The 23,763-nt window shown below is 46.7% G+C and overlaps 1 protein-coding gene across 4 annotated transcripts in view; it reads right to left on the reverse strand.

Annotated features, from left to right (window-relative positions):
* Positions 1 to 202: 202 nt before the first annotated feature.
* Ldlrad3 (low density lipoprotein receptor class A domain containing 3) overlaps positions 203 to 23,763 on the reverse strand; it is a 244,878-nt gene continuing 221,317 nt past the window's right edge. For all 4 annotated transcript variants that reach the window (NM_001401870.1, XM_087653594.1, XM_087653593.1 and 1 more), the window contains 2 exon segments: positions 203 to 3,195; positions 4,928 to 5,273. In NM_001401870.1, the coding sequence (NP_001388799.1) occupies positions 2,958 to 3,195; positions 4,928 to 5,273 (584 nt within the window). In that variant the 3' untranslated portion in view covers positions 203 to 2,957.

Consider the following 23,763-nt stretch of genomic DNA (forward strand, 5'->3'; position numbering starts at 1 on the left):
TTCTCCCTACTAGTCCAATCATACCTATACAGCCCCAAATACCCACCACTTCTTGAAGTTTCACTAAAACATTCTTCCTTCTCCTCGTTGTATTATGATTATGGTACACAATTACTGGGGAAGCTAAACCAGAAATGATCACGTCCTCTTTTTATATTGTCAGGGGGCAGAAGGGTGAGTCAAGAACCATTCACACAGCAGAAAGAATGAAACTGCTAGTTTATTTGAGAGTATAAAAATTAAAAAAAAGCCTAATTAAAAATAAACCAAAAAGCGACCACATACAACCTTCCAGTTTATATAACTTTGAATATCACACACTATTTATTAATATCTTAGTTACATTTCAAAAAAAACCCATCAATTACAAGGTAGAGGGAGTTAAGTGAGGCAGTGAGTTTCCAACCACAGTGAATCTAGTGTAGTGTCAAAATGAAGTGCTGACCTCACTGGAGGAGGAACAGTAGAGAAGGAGCATTTTTCTGGCTGGTGTAGAGTTAGGCAATATAGTATTTAAAAAAACCCTGACTGGAATGAATTTAAAAAAATATTGCTAGCAACTCACTCGATATCTTGAGAAAATCAGGGGAAAAAACCCCAATTCCCAGAGCTTGGCTCTCTTATTTATTATATTATTATTTAAAAAAAATCCATTAAAAACCAAATCTATAGTAAAAAATGTTCCTGTGTTTGTTTGGAAACAAAACAAAACAAAAAACCCAACATTAATAGGCTCTCCTTATCTACTAAAACCATTTGTTTTTCCTAAAATGCCTCGAAGCAGAAAAGCTCAGGAGATTAGCTCACTGCACAATTAATTAAAATTAGAATCCTTTCCGCCAGACAACTTTCAGAGCACCAAAAAGAAGCAGGGACCCATCAAAGGAAGGGAAGAGCCATGCTGACTCACTGGGATAAAATGTGCAGCCAGAAAAGCGCTGTCTGCCATCCAGGGTCTTTCTTCATTGGGACAAACACACACACACACACACACACACACACACACACACACACACACACACACACACACACCATTACCAACAACAACTCAATTTCTATTTTAAAAAACGAAAGAAACAAACACCTAGGCTTATTTACACAAAACCAAAACCAAACCAAACCCCAGTGGCTAGCTATCTCTCCTTCAGTCTAGTTTGTTTTGGTTTAAAAGGAAGTCAGTACAGCATCATTGAAGGCCACTTCATCCCCGCTCCCTGCAGGCTCCCTTTTAATTAGCATCGAACGAGTTGTTGAAACTTTCGTCAGCTGTGGAAAAATGCTTTGAATGGGTGGCAGCTGCCTGAGGTGGCACCATCTGGTCCCAGTTTTGTCCCTAGTTAGTATGGTTTACCCATTATTGCCTGGTTGGCAGGGGTGCGTGGTGGTGGCATGCACTAGGGCTGGCTGGGCATGAAGAAGGAGGAAAGGTAATCCAAACATACAGAAAATGGATGGAGGACTTGTCTCTGCATGTTTCAGTAACTCAATAAATAACGACTCCGAGATGCTCCAGTGTAGATAGATGCTTGGCATGTATGTGAGTCTGAGGTGACATAATGGGATGGGGCTGGGGAAAGGCAGCGTTTCTTTTTGCATCTTTCTTTGGACCTCACTAAAAGAGAAAGAAGAAAACCAGAGAAATAGCTTTCCTATACACATATAAATAGTCCCTTAACTAGAAGGGAAAAAACAAACACACTGTTTCAAATGCATTTCTAAGAGACTTTAAAAAAAATCCAATGGGAAATCTTGACTCCAAGTTATCTATTGCCCACTTCTCTCAAGAGAAACTGCCAGGGTGTCTGGTCAGGCCTGACCCTCACTCTAACCCTAACCCTGACTTGGTGCACCGTTCCTGGGGGTTGTGCAGTACAGGGACCTGAGAGTGGTCCCATGGGTGGTACTGAATGTGGTTTTCATGTAAGTTAGAAAAAAACTCATGTCCCGTGTCCAAATGCACATGGAAAACAGGCTCTTAGGTGTTCACGGAACTTAGGAGCCTAGTGAGGAAGTTGCGTAGATGAACAGGCTGGGCCCATTTTCCTGGGGCAAAGGGTTAGATCCGAATTTTGACCAACTTCATGTGGGTCCTTACCCTTATCTATGGCAGGTCACCTTGGGAGGGGACATTCCAGAAGTCAGGGAAAGGATTATGGGGCTGAGGCAGGACCAGACTCTGGTAACCGACCCATTAGGAGCTAAGAACTCATGGCAGAGGGTTCCTACTCATTCAAGGATGCTGCTGGGATCTGCGCATCTAGAAAGCTTTCAAAATGAGGAATCTTAGGCGAGTTTGTAAGGCCAGGTTGGAGGTTTCTAAGTCTCTCATAAAACCAAACTAGAGTTTTGAGAGTTGAAAGCCGTTGCTCATGTCAGAATCTTTCTTTGGCCTCTGCTGAAGTTCGGTCGATGCACAGGGGAGTACAAGGTGGGATCTGATGTTCTCCTGGACACGTTTTGGAGTGGCCACTGAACAATGGCCTTTTATAACAATCCTCCAAGCTAGGTCTCCAAATGTATCTATAAGGTGGCAGGCAGCCCCGTGGACTCTGGTCTGACCTCCTCTGACCTCCTGACTGTGCAACCTGGCCCTAGAACCCGGCCAAAGACTATTTACACATGGCTTCACCCTGCTGCCTGCCCAGGCACGAGACTGCTGGGATGGACCAACAGTTGCACAGTCATCTGAAGCACGAGTCTGTAAATCACAGGCCCCCAAGGAACAGCAACTGCGCAGAGAAGACGGCAGTGCATCCTCTTAACTAGGTGGGCGGAAAAGTGCCGGGTCATTCCGAAGAACATCCCTGATACCTGGAGGAGAGGATGCAGTCAGCACCCCAAAACTTCAACTAGAGACATCCTCAAAAGGAGCTCAAAGAGTGTCCCATGAGCACAGTTTGTTAGAATTCAAAGAGCTGGAGAGGATCTACCCATATGGACTTTGGAATCACTGGATTTTATACTTCTTCAGTGCCCTGACTGGGCACGGAGTCTCTGGGCTCAGAGGTACTCTCTGCAGGGCCAGGCTGCTCTGGGCTGTGGCTGCTGCCTTCCACACTCAGGAGGCTGCTGGCTGCCTGGGAGCTAGCACTGTAGGCACTTCCTGACCTCGAGCGGTAAGGAGGCAGGTCAGCTTGGTTCAGAGACTCGGTGTCCGACGAATAAGGTGGTGGAGGAAGGTCATACCACGCAGGTCTGCAATAGAGAAGGCGGGAGGGCAGCAGAGGGGAGAGCATGTGAGAGTCAAGTCGAGGCAGGTAATGTAGACCCAGCTCTAACTGCAGCCCGTTTCTGAGCAGATGACCAGGTCTACAGCCAGGAACAACGGCAGTTCTAAGACCCGCAAAACCAGTGGTCTGAAACATGACTGAACAGCAAGCCCAGTGTTCTCTGGCTGCTCCTGTCCATCGGCAGGTCCAATGCTGTGTCGTATCATAAACAGCACCCTCATATCACCTTGCATGTTCTGGGCTAAATGACTTATGGCCAAGAGTCAAGGTTAGAACTGTGACTGAGTCTTTGATAAGGAGGAGATTCTGGTTTCTTACTAAATCTCACTCTTCCTGAGGCCTTGGATGAAGTCACGCTCTCAATGCCCTATCCCATTCTCTGTACCTTACTTGCAACATTGTGTAACAGAAAAGGCCTTCTGTTTTCTACTCTCTTCTCCCACCGCTGCGAGTCAGTGTGCCTCTGTGTCCCTCTCCTCTGTCACCTTTATTGCTCACAATGACCCTTATGTAGACATTACTATCGTGTCCATTTTCCTGGTGAGGAATCAGAGGCTCACGATCACAGACTAGTAAGCAGTCCCATGGGGAACTGGAACCCGGCCATTCTATCTCCAGATTCATCAGTTTTATCCTACTCTAGTCTGGTTGGCCCACATGGAAAGGATGCTCATTGGGTGAGTGCGGTCCTGCATTCTCACCTGCAGGGATTCCCAAGGCAGCACCGCCCCCTCCCAGTCCTTGAGGTATTGCTTGCTTTTGGTGAGGAGGGAAAATGAAGATGAAATTATATAGGAGCTGCCACTGGGAAGGGTCCAGGGAGAAGCCTGGTCACCCTGGAGGCTCATCTGCAAAATGCTTGATGTGACACACAATGAGTCCCGGGCTTTGGGGAAGAGGGAGATCTGAGCAGGGGAGCTGAAGGCAGGATATGGAATGTTAAAGTCTAAGGAGACTCTAATGGCTGGCTGATGGCACAGACTTCCAAGAGGGTTATGTGGTGTAAACAGTGATAAAACATGGGCTTAACATATATATATATATATAATCTACTCTCTGTCTCTGTCTGTCTGTCTGTCTCTGTCTGTCTCTCTCTGTCTCTCTCTGTCTCTGTCTGTCTCTGTCTCTGTCTCTGTCTCTCTCTCTCTCTGTCTCTCTCTCTCTCTCGCGCACACACACACACACACACTCCGGAATAGGCATCATTTAAGCACTCCACTCCAACTACAGAATGCTGCTCTTGGCCTTCTACATTGCGGGTTCACAAATAATGAGCATTCCGATGCTTACTAAAAGCTTGGGGCTCTCTATGCCATCCCCCTTACCTTATACATGAAGTCAAGCAAGGTAAGAGACTTACTTATTCTCAGTCATCAAATTAACCAAAGCTCTCACAATACTTTTATGTAGGAGCAGACAAGGCCCAGAGATGGTCAATAGCTGTAACATTGTGGCCTAACCAAGGAGGAGCAGGGATTCCTTTTCTAGGTCCTTAGATAAGTGACTAAAACTGTAGCTCCTTAGTTACTTCCTTCATAGTTGTATCCAGAGGACTAGATGATATGGGATATTCAATAAGGGATTGGTAAATGTCAATCACTGTTACTGCCTACAGCTACCGAGCCCAAATTCCTGGTGAGACTTAGCCCAGTGTGTGCACACTCCCATGTTAGACGCCCTCCTCCACAGTCTCTCACCTTTGGTCCAGCAGGGCCTCTGAATAGGAAGGTGGAGAGCCTACTTCTGAGGCGTTTTGTTCGGCCTGGGTAGCCACATACTGAACACCATTATTGACATTGTAGGTGACGTTGCAGTGGTGGGGGTGGTCCAGGACCACCAGACGAGAGAGCAGTACAGGATGCTGCAGCCGGTGCACAGGGAGAGTCATGAGGTTGTTCCGTTTGCGCTGATGATGTAGGACCAGTGCCAGCAGGGCTACCACCAGCACGAAGATGACAGAGCTGCCGATGATGGCGTATGTGATACTGGGGTAGTACACGAGCTGGTTCTCCGAGGTCACAAACACCTGCCCACTGCCTGGTTCTGAGAAAATCAGGAGGAGAGAGAGGAAGACACAATGTCACAGGGGGGCTTTCCTACGCTTTTGAAAACCAACCTCAGAACTGACTTGTCAGTTAGCATAGCAGGCCTATTCACAGGCGTCAGAAAAGGTGACCTCCAAATGTCCATCACCTACTGAATGGATAGTCAGTATGTGCACACACTGAATTCTTTTCCAGCCCCAAATGTGAATACGGACACATACCGTGAGTGTGAGTTTCAGAAACAGAGAAATAAGCCTGTAGTGATGACTTTGAAAATTTGGTTTCTTTAAAAAACTTTATTTGAATTATAAGAATGTGGGTTTTAATCATAGATGTGGGGATCTGAGTCTGCTTCAGACTGGCTGTAGCTGCTGACTATGACTTGACTCGAGCTCTAGCAGAGGTATGGCTTTGCCAGCTACAGATAGTTTCTGCAAATGTGTGATGTTTGGAATTCCAGGAACTTTTCAGAGGGTACATAAATGCTAGGCCCTCGAGAGGCGGGGTGGTTGGTTTCTCAGGGGTGTTGGTTGTGGTTTATTAGTACGTGCTCAAAGAAATTAGATTCAGGGATCTCTCTCTCTCTCTCTCTCTCTCTCTCTCTCTCTCTCACACACACACACACACACACACACACACACACACACACACACACACACAGCTTTCTCTCCTATCTAGTGTTAGGAGGATAAAGAGGGTCAGGGATAAAGGGTGGGAAAAGGAAAAACCTACAAAGTAACACAGGCCGGCAGCTATGCCCACTGTCTACGTGACGTATGAAGGTCCAGTTCACAGAGAGAGCAAGGGCAGCAGCACTTGGACTCACTGCAAGTGGGCATGAGGGGTCTCTGGGTCATTTAACAATGCTCTTAAACTAGGCTATAACGATGATGGCATATGTTGGGAAGTTAACTAAAAATCACTGATTCGTACAGCTAATGTGAGTGAATCTTATGTTCTATAAATGCGACCTCAAGAAAGTTAGTTAAAAACTCAGATGTGGGAAGTATAATATCCAGGGATCAAGAATGAGAGAGTCTTGGGGTCCCAGGAACCAGTTCACCATTGAAGATAATAAATCCTAATAAAGCACACATGAGGGAGGCAGTACACACATACAGGAATCCGAATGTCTGCACAGCATCTATTTTGTGCCAGGCCCCGGGCTGATCTCTACAGATTCAGCACCCGACTCTGGAGCCAGACAGGGTCCACCTGTTCCTCATTCTACTTTCTGTGCATCTGCCCTTTGGAACCTGCTAGGCTATAAAACGGGCTAGGCTTTCTTTGGGCTTCTGACGTGTGGCCTAGACAGCAACTGTCCCGGATCTAGAACACAGCCTGTGCTACTTTGCTACTTTCACATGTGTGTTCGATACACACAGTATATAACACTGAATGTTTAGTTTTGTTTTTCTTAAATTTTTTTTTAACTTGGGGTCTCACATATTTCAAGCTGGTCTGAAAGTCACTATGGCCTAGGATGGCCTTGATTTTTAATTCTCCTGCTTCTCCTCCCTAAGTTAGATTACAGGCATGTGTCACAACTCCCCGATTATGCAGTATGGAGATGGGATCCCAGACTTCCTGCATCTAGGCAAGTATTCTATCAAGCGGGTCAAGGCATGATTTTTAAGATGAGCACAGTGCATCCTGGAGGGGATCTTAGGTCCCCTGACCAAGATCGCTGAGGTTGGAGGAAGGATCCTGCTTGACCTAAGCTAGGTCCTGGCACTGTTCTGAGCCTTGAGATCCACTAGATAATGTAGGCATTTCCTCAGATCTCAGGGTGAGGATTGGGATCACACAGCAACTCTGCTGGCTACCAATACCTTCCTCTCACTGGTGCTAATGAGCCACACGTCAGTACCTCAGGTGACCTGCTTCCCAGTCAGCAGGGACACACAGCTGACAACTGCAGGAAGTCCAGGCATGCACGGGAAACCAGAAGAGCCCCTTCCTTGGGGACTCCGTGTTGGTCCAAAGAACTACGATAACACATTGCTGTGCTCAGGTGGAGAAATATTCTAGTTTCAGTCCCAGGAGGTGAGTTTGGGACCACAGTCCTGTGTTTCTCCAATCTTCAATTCCTAATTCAGGAAGAGGTTTCTGTGGATCCCAGACAGGCCAACAGTTGTTAACCTGAGGTAGCAGCAGAGAGGGAACTGAACTGTTCACTCCCTTCAACAGGAGTGGCTTGTCTGCTTGGTTATCACTGCAGTCCCGGGGTTGAGGGGGAGACCTGGCAGACAGTAGGTACTTAATAAACGCATAGAATGTAACAACGAAGTCTGTGTATTCACACTCTGCTAAACAGTAGGTGCTATTATTACTTCTGTTTAGCTCAGAGAGGTTGATTAACCTGCCTATGGTCACAGGAGGAGACTGGTTGCCGGGCATCCTCCTTCTAAAGCCTGCATGATGTAGAACATGTGATCTCTGCATTCCTGATTTTAGAAAAGAAAAAATCATCCCAATCTGAGATAAATGAAAACCTTCCCCTTAGGGTCCCTTCTCTCTGTTCTAACTCTTCTCTCTAGCCATACCCAAACTTAGACTAAGAGCTTAGGGGATTCTCCAAGCTCCTGGCAGTCATCACTCTAATGTACCCCGCACATCTGAACTGAGCAGAAGGAAGCAAATACGAGCCCTTTGAAAGGTGGACATGTGCAGTTATGGGACTTTCCTGGAGACAAATGACTGTCACTCAGCCCTTAGGAGGGGGAGGGTCAGAATTCAGGATTAAAATACTTTTTCTGGTTTATTTCCTACATAGACCCGAGGGGTTACAAAGCTCTGGGGTGGGTCCTGGAGCCATCACTTCCAGGTGCTGGAGTCCAGGCAAGTGATTTAAACTTTCATAAGCCTTAAGAGAGAGCATGGCTGAGCAAGGTAAGCGCATCCATCCCCATGTGTCAGGGAAGATGCAATATGCACAGGAGTGTCGAGCAGAGTGCCCGACAAGGGTTTGCACTCAGCAATGCTTGTTCTTTAAAAAGAAATATTGCGTTAAAATGGCCATGATGAAATGTGCAGACCACAAATATACAGTTCAGCAGCACTAAGTGAACTCAGGTTGTTGGGCAAACATCGCTGTTTGTTTTCCGTCTCTAGGACCCTTCAGCTTCTGCATGTGTGTGCATTCTGGATTTTCTCAACAGCATCTCTGACAAGAGGTGGGGAACCCCTGTTGGGGGGAGGTGCTGGAGAGGGGTAGATTTCCACATGGAAAGTAAACGTGTGCAGAGATTCCGAAACTCTGACATCTGTGTGACCACTGCAGCATTACAAATACGAGAGGGAGCTCTTTAATGAGGGGAGAGTGAGGACTTTCATATCTGAAGAATCTCTCAGTTGTCTCTGAAAGCTGGCTCTCCCCCAGCACTACCACTTTGACAGTCAAGAAGCAGCGATCACATCCACTCAGGGAGTTATGATGCCACATAGCTCAGAGCTGCCTGCACTCGTTTTTGCTCTGTGTGTAAAATGTCATCTTGCATTAATTCATTTACTAGGCCCACTTTTCTTAAGAGCTTAATGAGCCTGCTGGCCAAATTACTAACATCAGAGTCGCCTGCGACCTGCGTTCCAAGTGTATGATCCACGGATAATGAAGTTTCCATTTATCCTGGCTGTCCCTCAAGTGAATGCCCTCCCCGCTCTACCGTCAAACATCTTAAATTCCACCCCCTATCTGCTTTTGCTCCATATTCATTCATCTGCTGCTACTGGCCATCTCTGGACTCAAAGCAGTCAGGGCCCCCACAGTAGCTGCTACAGGGGCAAGCGGAACTCTGCACCATTCCTGGGTGCTCTGCCCCCAAGATGGAAATCTGAACACTTAATGACAGTTTCCTGGCTACTGTCCTGGGAGAGGAAACACCTTCGGCTGAGTCAGACATGCCACCCAGGCTGCTCAGGGACTGCACCAGCCAGGAGCTCTGACTTGGTGTTCCTTCCCATCCATCCGTCTCATTGCTACAGATGAAAACTGGATTTCCTGCAGGATACTGGCATTTTGTCCATTGGCTTAGCCAAAGGCTGCATTTGGGCTTCCATTCTGCTGGGTGGGTCTCGGGAAAACATGTAAATTCATGCCTGAGGTTTATTCAGGTGTGGGTGTGGGGGAATAAATGGGTACAAACATGGGGTAGCAAGAGAGATTAATGACATACAACAGCCCTCTGTATATACAGGTGGATTCCACATCTGAAAACCCCTGATTTCAGAAATGGTGGGTTTGATATATTCATCCTTACGATGTGTAGACATTTTTGGGTCACTAGTCCCTAAACAAAACAGTGTAAGAACCAGTTACAGAGCACCCACACTGTAGTAGGTATAAATAATCTAAAGGTGACTTAAAGTACACAGGAGAATGTATGTGAGTTCTATGCAAATATTATAGCATTTTATGTGAGAAACTTGAACAGCTGTGGAATTTGGTATCCTGGAACTAATCCATCATGGATATTGAGAGATGAATGTATATTAAAAATATAATTATTTTTGACACAGTATCACAGCAAAAATGAGCAATATTTTTCCTTGACATGGCTGAGGCTCAAGCCCAGAGCACTGTGCATGCTAGACAAGTACTTTACCATTGTGCTATGGCCCCAGCCCAGAAATTACATTTTAGTACCAACGTTCACGAAAGCATTGTCTGTAAGATGTAAATGTCCATCATCACAGCTTGATTTAATACACTGTGCTGTTTCTGTACATGCTACTCTTATTTTAAAATTTACTGCCATGGATGTATTTGGAAGATGTATTGATTACTAAATGAAAAACCAAAGTTCACAAGAGAACGGCTGTGGTTTGCGTATTGCTTTACGGTGCAGCACTCCAAGTTCCAAGGGAGTTGGAATTTCACTCCCATTTTGCAGCATTAAGAGGGTACAGTTACAATGTGTCCAGAAGTGGGGCCTTTAGGAGGCGACTGGGATTTGATAAGGTCATCCATCAGGGTGGGAAACCCATGGTAGAATTACGGGCTTTCTGAGGAGAGGGAGTCCGATAGGGAGCCCTACTCACTCGGATAAGCTGCTTGCCCCAAATGCATGAGGACTGAGCTCAATCCCTAGAAGCCGCATTAAATAAAAGTTGGAAATCGTGACACACACATTTGTAATCCCAGCCCTGGGGAAGCAAAGACAGTGGACTCTTGGGCCTCACTTCCCAGTTAGCCAGGCTAACTTGGCTGACCCCAGGCCCAAGAGGCCCTGCCTCAAAGGGGAGGGGGTAGGCAGCACCCGAGAAATGAGCTTGCACATGCACACCCATACCCACACACTCCTGACTCTGGGATGCAATCTCTCTCTCCTTCCTTCCCTCCCTCCCTCTCACAATGTGTGGTAACTTGTACCTCCTTAGTAAGTCCTCAATAATCACAGGCTCTTAACTCTCTAGAACTTTGAACAGAACAACCTTTTTTTTTTCTTTAGAAAGCAACCACATTTCAGATTTTATTACAATAGAATAGAAAATGGGCTAAATCAAAGAATCTTCCCACAGCTCTGGATGACGAGGAGACAGATGCAGGGAGTTTCTATGTGGGAGTGTGGGGTCTTTCATATCCTCACAGAAATGAAGGGCCCCTCAGGGCTTATAGCTCATTGCCCACCTTCTAGGGACACCTCAAACCAAGGGCACATTGTTTAAAGATGGCTCCTAAGTCCCAAGGCCTGACTTCCTGAGTGGTGAATTCCTGTTTTTAGAGTATTCAGTATATCTCAAACTGACTCATCATTCCTACTGTGTGTGTGTGTGTGTGTGTGTGTGTGTGTGTGTGTGTGTGTGGTGTATATGTGTGTGTCTGTGTGTGTAGTGTGTGTGTGTGTATGTATGTGTGGTGTGCACACGCACATGTGGCAGGGAATCAACTCTCACATTCCTTTTATTTCTTTGGACTGAATACTTTAACAAATCATGTTTACTGCGGTGTAATTTATGCTCAGTAAAATTTCCTCTTTAAAATGTAAGGCAGATAAATTTGGCAAAGTGAACACAACTATCCCCACAATCAAGATCTGGAGTCTTTCTCCCATGTCTTCCTATGCTGTTCTTTGGCTCAGCGGGTAAAGGGGCTTGCCACCAAGCCTCAAAACCAGAGTTCCAGTCCTGGGATCCTGGGAACAATGCAGACTCGGCTCCCATAAACCTCCTCTGACCGCCACGAACATGCAAACAACATACGTGTACAAGAAGTAAAGCAAAATCAAATGTGGTAAAACTGGACGGCTTGGCATATTACTATGGAGTCAGAGTATTTCAGACGTTCTGGGACACAGATGTTTATCCCATTGTGTCTTGCAAATTCTCTTCCAAGCTGTGGCTTCCTTTTCCATTTTCTTTACAGTGTCTTTTTCGAGAGAAATGTGTCTTCCTTCTTTCTTTCTGAATTTAATGAAGCCCTCTGCAGCAATTCCTTCTTAATGGCTTGTGCTTGCTCTATACTATCCAAGGAATTTACCCAGAAGGAAAGCTATAGCTTTAGTGCCTCCATTTACATCAGTGATGTACTGCTAGTTAATTCCTGTTTATGGAACAAGATAAAGGTCAAGGTGCTTTTTATCAATCCACGCTGACAGCCAGCTTCCCCGGCACCATTGCGGGAGGCCTGTCCTTTCCTATCAAGTTACCTTGGCCCCTGTGTTGCACACTAACTTACCGCACAGGCCTGGCCACCCGATTTCGTGTGATGGAGGCAGGTATATTTATCGTAGTGCCTACAGCTTCTAGACTGCACTTGATTCTCACTGTAAAGAGCCATGTTAATTATTAAGGCTAGGTGAAAGAACGATCTTAGCTGCAGACAAAAATGCTTCCTCCCTCTTACCAACCCACCAGAGCTCCACTAGTGAAAGTGTATTTTACAGTGGTGTAGACCAGGTTGGCAAACTTTGGCTACTCAACTCTACCTCTGAGTATAACATTAGGAATGATGCCCGATAAAGTAAGCACTCGACACACCTGCTCTTACTAACAGCTATAATTTCAGGACTTTCAGAGCCGTTACTAGGTGATATCATATTCCTTGTGATGATGCCACAAGGCTGAGGAGATTTCATGAGCCCCACGACTATGTGGATATGGACTGATGTATGCCATCTTTCAAGTGACTGCTTTCCCATCATTCTAGAGGCTCTCTTTTAGTCAACCAGGTGGGGACATCCTTGGCCTTTGAACATTGGCTGGAGGAAGTTTTGTGGCGCCAGCTGCCAGCTAGAAGGATGTAAGCTGGTATGGATGGTCTCAGCCCTGTCCTATTCCTGCAGTGGCAGCACGTCCCAGCTCCCTGGCTCCAGCAGTTTAGTGTCTCTGTTACGGAGAGGAACCCGCCAAGTATGGGGAACCCGCAGCTGTGCACCTGATCTTTGGAGGAATGAGCGATGCCACCCAACGCCTCCCACACTTGACAAGACCGAGCAGCAGGAGCTGATCCTGCTTGAATTCTAGGGAGCCCAAGCCTGATGCTCTTGTGCGTTCACCACATCTGAGAGCTGCTCGCCGCTCCCTCCGTAATCAGTTCATCAGAGCCACTTCTGCTGTAAAACCTTATTACCCAGGGACATGCTGAGTGTGCACACTGCAGCTCTGAGCGCAGAAACTATCTGAATAATTCAGGCCACAGGCTAGTGACGGAAGCCTTCCACCCAGGGCTCCCAGGGGGCAGTTTTATTAGCCATGAGCAAATTCACTGTTTCCTGAGATTCCTGATATGAGCATGTTGACCCAGGGACCCAGCGCCCTGGAGGACAGGGCTGTTTATTTTGTTCTTGTCCCAGGGACAGCAGATGCTTGACAGGGAACCCAAGGCCAATCAGGATCCTACATCATGGGTCCAGCTATCTCAGTGCTGGAGCCATTGTCTCAGTCTCCTTCCGCTGCCATTGTCACCCACACCTTGCCCCAATTCCCACTCTCTAGTCTCCTTTCCAAATGGTTATAAGGTGTTCTTTTAAGACACAAATTCACTTGTTCTGGTCAGTCCTCAGCTCAAAACTCTCAGTGGCTTCCCACATGCTCAGCACAAAGCAGTCCTCCTCAGGCTGGCTTCCCGGCTGGACAGTTATTGTCCCTGTGGTCACTGTGACCTTCAGTGTTGCCTCTTTCTGCTTCCTGCTGCTATAGACCCACCAGGTTCCTGTGGTGTTCTCAAGATACTAAGTGTCTGAGCAGCATCCACTCTCAGCCTCACAGTTGCTCCCGAGGATGGGATAGGTGGGTGAACTCCCAGGCGCCATTGTCTCTACTCATTGTTACCCACTGTGTCAATTATCTCTTTTTCTCTACTGTAATGTAACCCTACCAGGGCAGAGTGTATTCTGCTTACTCATCACTGAACTACATCTAAGCCTCAGTAAGAACTTCCGGGGGGAAGGTGACAGAGGGCCCTAACGGTGGCCATACCCAGGCTCCTCAGTGACTCTTTACTTAGATTCACAGGCAAGAAGCTTGTCCCGGGTAACATGGCCCAGAAGTGATGGAGCTGAAAGTGGAGCCCAGGTCCATGTGACCCACATCTGGGACAAACAACAGTATAAAGATAGGTTTCACTGACTAAGCCAGCCAAGAGTGTTGTTTCAGAGCGAGCAAAACCAGGGCTAGGGCAGGTCAGATGTGGAGACCTCATCTGGCACGTGAGGCCCTAGGATCAATCTTCCATATCAGGGGGAAAAATCAGACAATGAAAAACTGTTTCATGGTTGAATCAGCTCAGGGTCACAGAGAAGACAGCAGGTCTGCTGTCTGAATATCAGAACAGAGTCTCAATCCTCTGGCACAGTCCTCTTACATGTTTGGTGGGGACAATGACATCTACCTGGGACCACTTAGATAACGGCTGGGGTGTGAAGGCAATGTGGTTTCCTTCCTATGTGACTGAGATGCTAACCTGACACAAGGACCTGTAGCCTGGGCCTGGCTCTGCTACCTCTCCAACCTTTCCAGAACTTTCTACCTCTCAAGGGTAGACCCCCCAGCTTGTTATTGTGGTACCCAGGTCCCAAGTGTTTGCCTAGTGCTTTTGAACATGGCTATCTGAAACACAGTAGTCAAGGTCCTTCAGACATTTATGAGTTGTCTAGTGTTGGACCCTGCAAACCCTGGGTCCCACAACCTCCTGGGTTAGAAAAGTAGTTTCATAGATAAACTGCAGGAAACTGGTACTGCCTAAGCTTGAAGGGCTGACAATACAGTTTCTAGAATGTCCCAGGATCGGAGAGACCTGATGGTGCCTGGCTGGGTGCTTAGCGGGTTAAGAAGTATCACCGAGTGCCACATTCTGACCTTTCGGTGTTTCTGCCGTCCAACCCTCTCCTGATACTTCCTCTGGACTAAATCAGTGGGAAGCTGGCTGTGGCAGCCTGGGGATCTGTACCACACAGGGAGGAGATAAAGAAGGGCTGTGAGTAGAGGGGCTCACCTAGGATCCAGCACAGGGCCCCCTCTCCTCAGTGGACCCCCATACTGCTTCTCTAATGGACCTGGCCCATCCCACCATCCTCCTGGTGTTCCTCTGTTTGAGAAAATCTCCACTGTCTCCTCTGTTGGGATGAAGGGGGTCCTTCCCATGCCTTTTTTCCGTGTCATCCTCCTGCTGTTTTTATACCAGCATCTATCAACATGCAGGAGGCCAGGGCTTTAGGTGTGTGTATGGCGGGGAGGGTGTGAGCAATGCTCTACACAGGAAGCACCTTCCTTCAGAGCAGTGAGCTCACCCAGAGGAAAGAAATGAAGACTGCCCACACGAGAATAGCAAGGGAGTTGTTAGCCACTGTCCATGTGGTCTGGCAGAGACTGAGGCAAGCTGAGGGAGAGAGTGCCTACAGGGGCAAGGCACAGCTTCTCGGTGTGGGTGGGTGTGTGCGTGCATGCGTGCATGCATTTGTGTGTCTATGTACTGAGTGCTGGTGCAGAGGCTGAGGCTCTTACTGCCACGAGGAGTCTTGTGCAATCAGTCAAGGGAGCAAGTCTGCCTTCTACTTCTTGCTTCTTAATTAGAAGCAGACACAAGTGAGGCGGTAGACAGTCACTAATCATGCCCTCGCTGATTGGAGACATTGTTACTGGGATTACCATTGGCTCCCTGGATTGTTTCAGAGACAGCAGTCTGTCTGCATGGCAGTCCTAGAGCAAACCAGAACAAGCTGGTCTCCTGGGTTGGCTGTAGCAGGATTGGAGCTGTTTTCCCACAAGGCCTGCTTATTCATTCTCTCTCTCTCTCTCTCTGCCCCCCACTCCCCATCCTCTTCCAACTCATGATGCCACATCTCACTTCTTCTGAATCCCCAGCAGAACCTGCCCCAGTCAAATGCTCAGTTACCCGGCATCTAATCTCAGGGACTGTGAGGATCAGGGTGCAGACCGAAAGGACAGGTGGATCTACTTAAGAGAGCAGGGTGCCCAGCAGTTAGTCCAGGTCTGGGAGTTTTAGAGGCAGGGTTGGCATTCTGTCCTCTTTGCCAGGCACTAATTCCACCTTCTAAGGACTCATCTGTAAAACTGGGTTTCAAAGCCTGCGGCCACCAGAGTTAATAAATTATTATTATTTTTTAAATGAGCTGAGTGAACTTGTAAGAGCCCACATCCAGGGATGTTTGAAGCTTGGAGGTGGCCATCTCCAGCACTCCTACTATGGCCTCTGCACCCATGTTCTCTCCTCAAGATACTGTCTTGGTGTCAGTAAAGCAAAGGCCTCCCCAAATTCACCCTGACTTTGCTGTTTAAAACAAACATCCTAAGGGTTCATCACCTCTGCAGATCACTGTTCCAAACACATCTCCTGTCCCAATTTAGACACGGATTGAAAAAGCTTAATCTAAAGGGCAGGCCAGTAAGTGACTGAATTAAAGGGTGCCATGAAAACCCCACGGAACCATTACCATGGCAACTCAAGTTGCTAAAATTAACTGAAAGGGAAGGGTGATGGGAATACTAGGCCTGCAGAGAGAGCATCCTACCACAACCAGTACCAGCTAGGTCCCCACCAAAGGGGAAGTTGGGGATAGGGTAGGGGTGACTGGCTGCCAAGATGGCTCCAAAGACTGCTGAAGGGGTCTGGAGAGCTAGGAGAATGGGCCCTAAGTTTATACTCACAGTGTGAGTGAGGGGCAGGAGGAGGGGGAAGAGAATGAAGAGGAGGAAAAAGAGAGGGACAGAGAGGTGATGGCAAAGTTCCAGGATGGAGGTCAGACATTGGTAGATTCTCATAGTAAAGAGTTTCCAGTGCTACCTGTCCACCACCCCATAACCTGTGCCTACCACTGGGAAAATGGGGGCAGGTTTCCCTCAAACCAGGAACTCCACAGAAATTAGCAATGGGTATCCTTCCCCAACTTCTATTTTATGGTGTATGTATGTATTATAAGTGTGCAAATGTGTGTGTGTGTGTGTGTGTGTGTGTGTGTGTGTGTGTGTGTGTGTGTCTGCTCACCTTACATTTCTGAGACTGGGTTTTTCACCAGCTGGCCTGGACCTTGGTAGGCTAAGCTGCCTGGTGAACAAGCCTCAGGGATCTGCCTTTCAGCTCTGGGACTTCGAGCCTGCACTACTAGCTCTAGTTTTTTTTTAAAACAAAAACCAAAAAACAAACCAAAAAACAAAACCAAAAAAAACCCCTTTTATTGGTTCTTTGTGAATTTCACATCACGTACCCCAATCTCACTCATTTCCCCTTCCCCTTGTACCCAACTCCATCCTTGCAATCTCCCCCTCAAGAGAGAAAAAAACAAATCTAATGGAAGTAGTAGCATGTCACAGTGTGCCCCCCAGTATACCCCTTTTTCCATATTTCGTTGTTTGCAAATTCTTAGGGCAATGGCTTGTTGGTCTGGTTCAAGGCCTCTGGTTTCTGCTACTCTATGATACTGGGTCATCACTGGGACTCCTTTCAGATTCACTGTTGTTGCCCTGTGTCATGGAGGTCCTGTAGTTTTGGATCTGCAGGACCTTTCATGTACTCTAGCAGTTCACCGTTGGAGACGATTGGCTGGTCCAATTCAAAGCCCCAGATCTGGGCCTGAGAGATATCTGAGCTGGTCAGCCTGCTGGTTCATCTGCTTTCTGCTCCTGGAGCAGGATCACCAGCAAACCTTGATACAAGGGCCAGCTCTAGCCTGCTGCCTGGGTGAGGTGCAAGATCTGCACTCCTGAATGTTGCAGAGGGTGAGGGGCATGGCCAGTGACATGAGTAAGGGAGGTCTCCCTCCTCTTGTCCCTTGCCACCAGTGGCCAGCAGGAAAGCTGGCCCTAAGGTCATCAGAGTGGGAGAACTGGTCCAGCCCCCTCACCTGCAGCAGCATTTGGGAGAGTAGTCCCTGCATCCCACCTGAGCAGTACAGTAGAGCTGGCCTTGGATATGGGGGTTTAGGGCAAGCTGGCCCAGGGCTGTGAATGCACAAGAACTAGCCCTGGGCTCACAAAATTGGTAGAACTGGCCACCTCTAGCTTCTCTTAGATATGCGTTCTGGAGACCAAATTCACTTTACCAACTCAGCCATCACCTCAGACAGCTCTTTTCCCCATCAATTTCTAACCTGCTCACCCCAAGGACAGCTCCTGAGGAGAGTGAAAGGTCGAGGTATCTGGCTAAGACTCTGAGACCTTGGATCTAGTCATCTGTGCGGAGGAATAACTTAGAGAGAACCTAGGGAAGTAACTGGCTAATGGCCTCTCAGTCAAGAACCCAGCCCAGGGCAGTTTCAGAACTGGCTGGAGGGGAAGGCATTTAATTGGCTATTTAAAGTGGAATCGGACTTTTCTTTTTTTAATGGGAATTCAGATTGCTTCCAAGACTTCATGATGAGGGTAATTGGGAGCCAGGGCCTGGGTGGCCTTTTCAGAACTCTGCTCAATTATGTTATCACTTAAAAAAACATCAAGGGAAGAGTGCTGTGGGCACCAAGAGCCAAGTCCCTTCCCACCACTCCCACTGCAGACTGTAGAATGGCGTTCAACAAGGCAAGAGTAAATGCCAGGAAAGACAGCACAGATGTGTAGACTTGAAATGAATTGACCCCCTAGAGTCAAAGGGGAGGAGTCCCCTCTTCTGCACAAGGAAGAGCTTCAGCAATCCTGGGATTCCTCTCAGAGCAATCTCAGCTGCTCCTACAAGCAACTTAAATGAATATCCATGCCTCCCAGAATTCGCTGAGTAAGGACTGTGCAGAATTACTATTTCTATTGCTTACTGTATCTATTTACCTGGAGTGTTTGGTGGAAGCTGTAAAATTAAATGCTTAGCAGACATTCTTTAAACTCAATGGTCAGTTGGTTTCTGGTCCAGTAATAAGGCTTGCTGAGTTACAATGCAATGGTTTATTGAACCTTCTGTGACAGCAGCCAGGGCAGAATATGCTAACTCTAGCAGGATTTGAGAGCAGGGCACTTTGATCAGTTGGGGAGTATGGCATAATCACCCACAGATAATACTGCAGGGAAAAGGCTCACCCAATAAACTGGTGAGCAAAAAAATCTGTCTAGTTAAGTCAATGCAAATAAAATCTCATTAGTAGGTGCCGAGAGAACAAGTCCCCTCCGGTCCCAACACTGATCCTCCAAGGGCACCTCCAGCCAGTTCCTGCAGACAGAGGCTGTGCTATTACACGGGGTGAGGGCTTTCTGTTTTGTTCAACCCAGGGCCACATCTTCCTCATTCTGCTTCCAGGTGACCACCGTTGGCTGCCTGGCACCACATAAAACCTTAGCTGTTCCCTCAATGTCCTGTCTTGTCCTTCTCTACACTGTCTCCACATTTCTCTCGACTTAACTGTACAGTTTTTTCCCAGAAGACAGTAAACTCTTGGCGCATTCATGGCCCAGGAGAACCAACCCATGTTCCAAACACTGATCAAGAGAGGTCTCTAAAATCTTACCCTTTAGTCTTCTATAGCCCGAATGCCTTCCAGCACTTATGCTCTAGCCAGGGATGGTTAAAGGCGGACCTAATGCTTGTTTTTAATTTTGTTTTGTTTTTATAAATAAAGTTTTATTGATACACCAACATACTTATCCATCGAGAGTTGCCTCTGATTGCTTTTCTGTTCCACTGCCGAAGTAGCATAGTCGTGATGATGACTTTTAGGCTCACAAAACTCAGAATATGATAGTCCCACATATGAGCTAATTCTGAAAAATTAGTCTAGCCATGCAGAACATTAGCCATTATGACCAGAAGATATAACTACTAGTGTAAAAAAAAAATAGAGACATCAAGAAATCAAGGAGAGATCACATGTAACTCTTCTCCACGGGTTTTGCTCCCTTACCCTGTTTTGAGACAGAGTCCATCTATGTAGCCCAGGCTGGCTTTGTACTCCTAATCCGCTTGTCTTTGCCTCCTGGGCACTGGGATTACAGATATGCACCATGATGCCTGGCTGACTCTTGCTTCTTTTGTTGTCTCAGAAGCAAGCTACTAAAATGTTCCTACAGGAAATAGAAAACTTGGTCTCAATACCAGCTATGAAGCCCTTGAATGATTAATACATCTGTCTGCTCTCTGCCACCATGATCTCCCCAGGAGGCTGAGCAGTATTGTCTGCCCGAGCAATCCTGTCTTCTCCTTGAATGTCTCATGTTTATGCCTCTTGACAAAAAGGCTTGGCGGAGCGGTGGGCATTTTAATGTTCTCTAAGACAAGGCACTTCAGGCTTCATTCCAACACCAGGGGCCTCCTGGGCAGCAGGTCACAGGACCTGACTGTTCTATAATAGATGAGTAACTACAGGGTCTGGGGCTGTGAGGGATTCAGTATTATCTGCTTGATTCTTACAGGGGGAAATAAGAACGAAGTTTCCCTGGGGCCGCTTTAGAACCCGTGTATCCCAATTGAAAGCCCTCCAGCCGCCCAAGGCAGGCTGGAGTTCGGGCACACATTTTAAACATTAACGGGCTGCATAAAACAAGCAAGTGAGAAATCAAAGCTTTTCTGTTGCTGACTGAGGGTCCAAGCTGGTCTTTGCAGGAGAGGGGCACAGACTCACAAGGATCAAAGAGATAGGAGAATGAACTGTGTGGGGAGCCAACCACCACAGAGCCCATTGCTTCACTCGTTAAACATTTACTAAGCACAGCCAGGGAGTCCAACGATGCCCAGTCACTGGCACCAGGGAGTAATCATTTCAGGACAGTCAAGGGCCACTGTGAACCTCGGAACTACCCTGGCTGGTTATTTTATTTGAGATTTTATTTTCTGTATAGGATATAGGTGCACTTTTCAAAGCTGAAAAGGCAAAAAAAAAGTAAGCAGTTTCTCTGATCTGTCTTACAGCCCCACCTCTCCCACAGGTAACCATTAGCTCCTATATTTGTTTTGTTCAATTTTTTTCATATAGCTTACCACAAATGGTACAGACATGAGCAGGTGTCTGTAATTTTAAACACACTATACCTTTATAAAGCACAACAATACTGACAACAATACCTTGTCTCTGTAATGCAGACTAGCCTGGAACTCATTTCCCCTCAGTAGTTCCTAATTATCTTGAGGGAAAGCCTTTAATATGCAAATATCCTGATTTTGATTCAGCTTTCCCCCACTAATTTTAGCATTCATCAAGGATCTTACCTGCAGTTATTACTGTATTTGTTCCCATGGTGATATTGTTTTCAATTTCCTTCATTCATTTCCTTCTGTTTTTCATTCACTGGAAATTTTTCTGCCAGGAGTATGTATTTGCCGCTTCTGGCATTCATTCATTCATTCATTCATTCATTCATTCATCCATCCATTCGTTCATTCATCCACTCATTTCCTTACTTCCTGCTTGCTATCTACATTCGATGCACTCGTGCATTTATTCTAGTCTATGAGCAACAATCCAGCAATATTTGTGAGGCAAGGGCTCTACCAGCAGGGCCGCATCCCCAACATGACACTTTGATTTTGTCCCCAGCAAATTGAGGTGGGATTTGTCACCAATGTGACAGTATTTAAAGGTAGGACCATTAAGAAGTGACTAGGCCATACGTACTCTTCTGTGTTGTGGATAAGGCTCTTGAAGAAGTTGTCTTATGGACTGTGGTAAGCACGCCCTACTGCCACTGTTAGACGCAGCATTCTTCAGCTCTAGAGGGAGAGATGAGTTGTTGTCTTGGAGCATGGATCAGTCCTCATTAGACATCAACCTATAGCCCCTTGATCTCAGACTTCCAGCCTCCGGAGAATAAATTTCTGCTCTTTACCATTATTTTGTTACAGCGAATGAGATAGACAAAGATACTATTCATTCTATTGTCCAAGTTGTTCCAACTTTGTCCATGGGGAGTACATTCAGATTGACTCATGAAATCTTTTGCTACCATATCCACCAATTCTATGTTTTTGTTTGTTTGTTTTCTTGCTTCCAGAAGATACTTCATATTCAGTTTGGATTTCCCAGCCCCAGGCCTAAAATCAGTATAGTAATTCTATAGCGAGTGTGTCTTTTGGGAAGATATGCTGTCATTTATTGAAACAGGACCTCTAGTCAACAGCCAGTCCAGGAGGAGCTGATGCAAATCACAAGGACTCACTGAATTCTGTCAGTGGCTATGGGAGTGGACTGGAGGTAGGTTATCTCCTGAGATGGGCCTTTAAACGACTGGAGCCCAGTCAGTGGTGGGACCCCAAATATTTAGACCCTGAGCCAGAATCATGCTTGAGAAAAGCTGGAGTGAGGCTGGTCTTACGATGATAGGACTCTCCAGATATGTCTCTGTCTAAGTCTCCAAAGAGAGGGTTGTGGCTCTCTTAGCCTAGCATAGCCTTCCCAGCACAGCCTCTTTACCCACACGCTAGTCAACTCCAGGACGTAAATGGTCAGCGGGCTATGTTTTCTCTGACATCTAGAATAAGCATCTTGTGCCCCAGCCTCTGCTTCCATGCTCTGCTACCACACTGCAAGGCACGGCTTGCTCTCCTTGTGCAGCTACTGACGCTGATGTTTCCTGTCAACAAGACTTGACTTCTCAAGGCCTGGAGTCTCAATCAGTCACAATTAGAGTTTGCATATATATATATGCAAGTAACCCTAAAATATCTGCAAAGTCAATCCCTAATAATAAGCTGTAAATTATGGGTTTATGATCTACCAGCAGCCCTGACTCTCACCACACACAGCATCAGCCATTATAAGCCCTATTAGCACCACTCAAGAATTCGTGAATGAATGTTCCCCTCTTTAATAAGGATTTAATTTTCTGGACTCCCGACGAGCTTTCTCTCCCATTTAAGAATCTCCGAGTCAGTGCAAAAGCAAATGAGGAATTACTCCTGACCAAAAGTCAAGGGTCTCTAGCTTAATTCTGTTGTTTTCACACGCCAAGTATTCCTTCTGGCGATATTTTTACCCAGCACACCAGGAAGACTCTGCCATTCACACCCACACAAGTTCTACACTGAGGGTTAGGGTGAGGGACTCACAGGGAGGAACATGAACAGGTTCATGCCAATTGACATGCACTTGTGTGTCTGGAGTTTGTAAGCCCCTCTTCATCTCAGCAAGGCCCCCTCCTGCAATAGTATCTGTGTTCTTCCAACTGCACTAATTGAACACACACACACACACACACACACACACACGCACGCACGCACGCACGCACGCACGCACGCACGCACGCACGCACGCACGCACGCGGAAGGTAAATAATCACATTTTCCATGGGCTTCCGAGGAGAAGTACACATCATCAGTAGTGATTGCTGACTTCCCGTGTGATCTCAACAGGACGAACCTAAACCCCGCTGTTCTGAAGCATCGTGTGTGAGGGCAGGTAAACAAGTTGTTCACTCTCCTTAAACTATAAGATTCCAGCAGAGTAGGAGGAGACAAGAAGTTCAGAAGAACTTTTTACTCTGAGCCCTTTCTTTTTTTTTTTTAAAGATTTTATTTATTCATCTTATATATGACAAGTACACTGTCACTGTCTTCAGACACACCAGAAGAGGGCATCGGATCTCGTTACAGATGGTTGTGAGCCACCATGTGGTTGCTGGGATTTGAACTCATGACCTCTGGAAGAGCAGTCAGTGCTCTTAACCGCTGAGCCATCTCTCCAGCCCCTCTGAGCCCTTTCTAAAAAATACTTTATTTATTATTATATTTAACAATTTTTATGTACACTGGTGTTTTGCCTGCTTGTATGTCTCTGTGAGGGTGTCGGATTCTCTGGAAACGGAGATTCAGACAGTTGTGAACTGCCATGTGGATGCTGGGAATTGAACTCAGAACCTCTGGAAGAGCAGCCAGTGCTCTTAACCTCTGAGCCATCTCTCCAGCCCCCATTCTGGGTCTTAATAGAAATGCTAAGTCGTTTGTGTCACTCCTAGCAGGGTCACTTCTTCTTGGGCATGATAGATGTAGCGTGAGGTACAAGGGGACAGCTCAGTTGGTAAAGTGCTTGTCACTCAAGCACGAGGACCATGAGTTTGATTTCTACCAGTCAGTAAAACCTGGGCGCAGTGATACACACAATTAGTGTCAGAGCTAAGGAAGCAGA

This window comes from Rattus norvegicus, chromosome 3 (assembly GCF_021556685.1).
Source record: "Rattus norvegicus strain SHRSP/BbbUtx chromosome 3, alternate assembly SHRSP_T2T, whole genome shotgun sequence".
In the NCBI taxonomy this organism is placed as follows: Eukaryota; Metazoa; Chordata; class Mammalia; order Rodentia; family Muridae; genus Rattus; species Rattus norvegicus.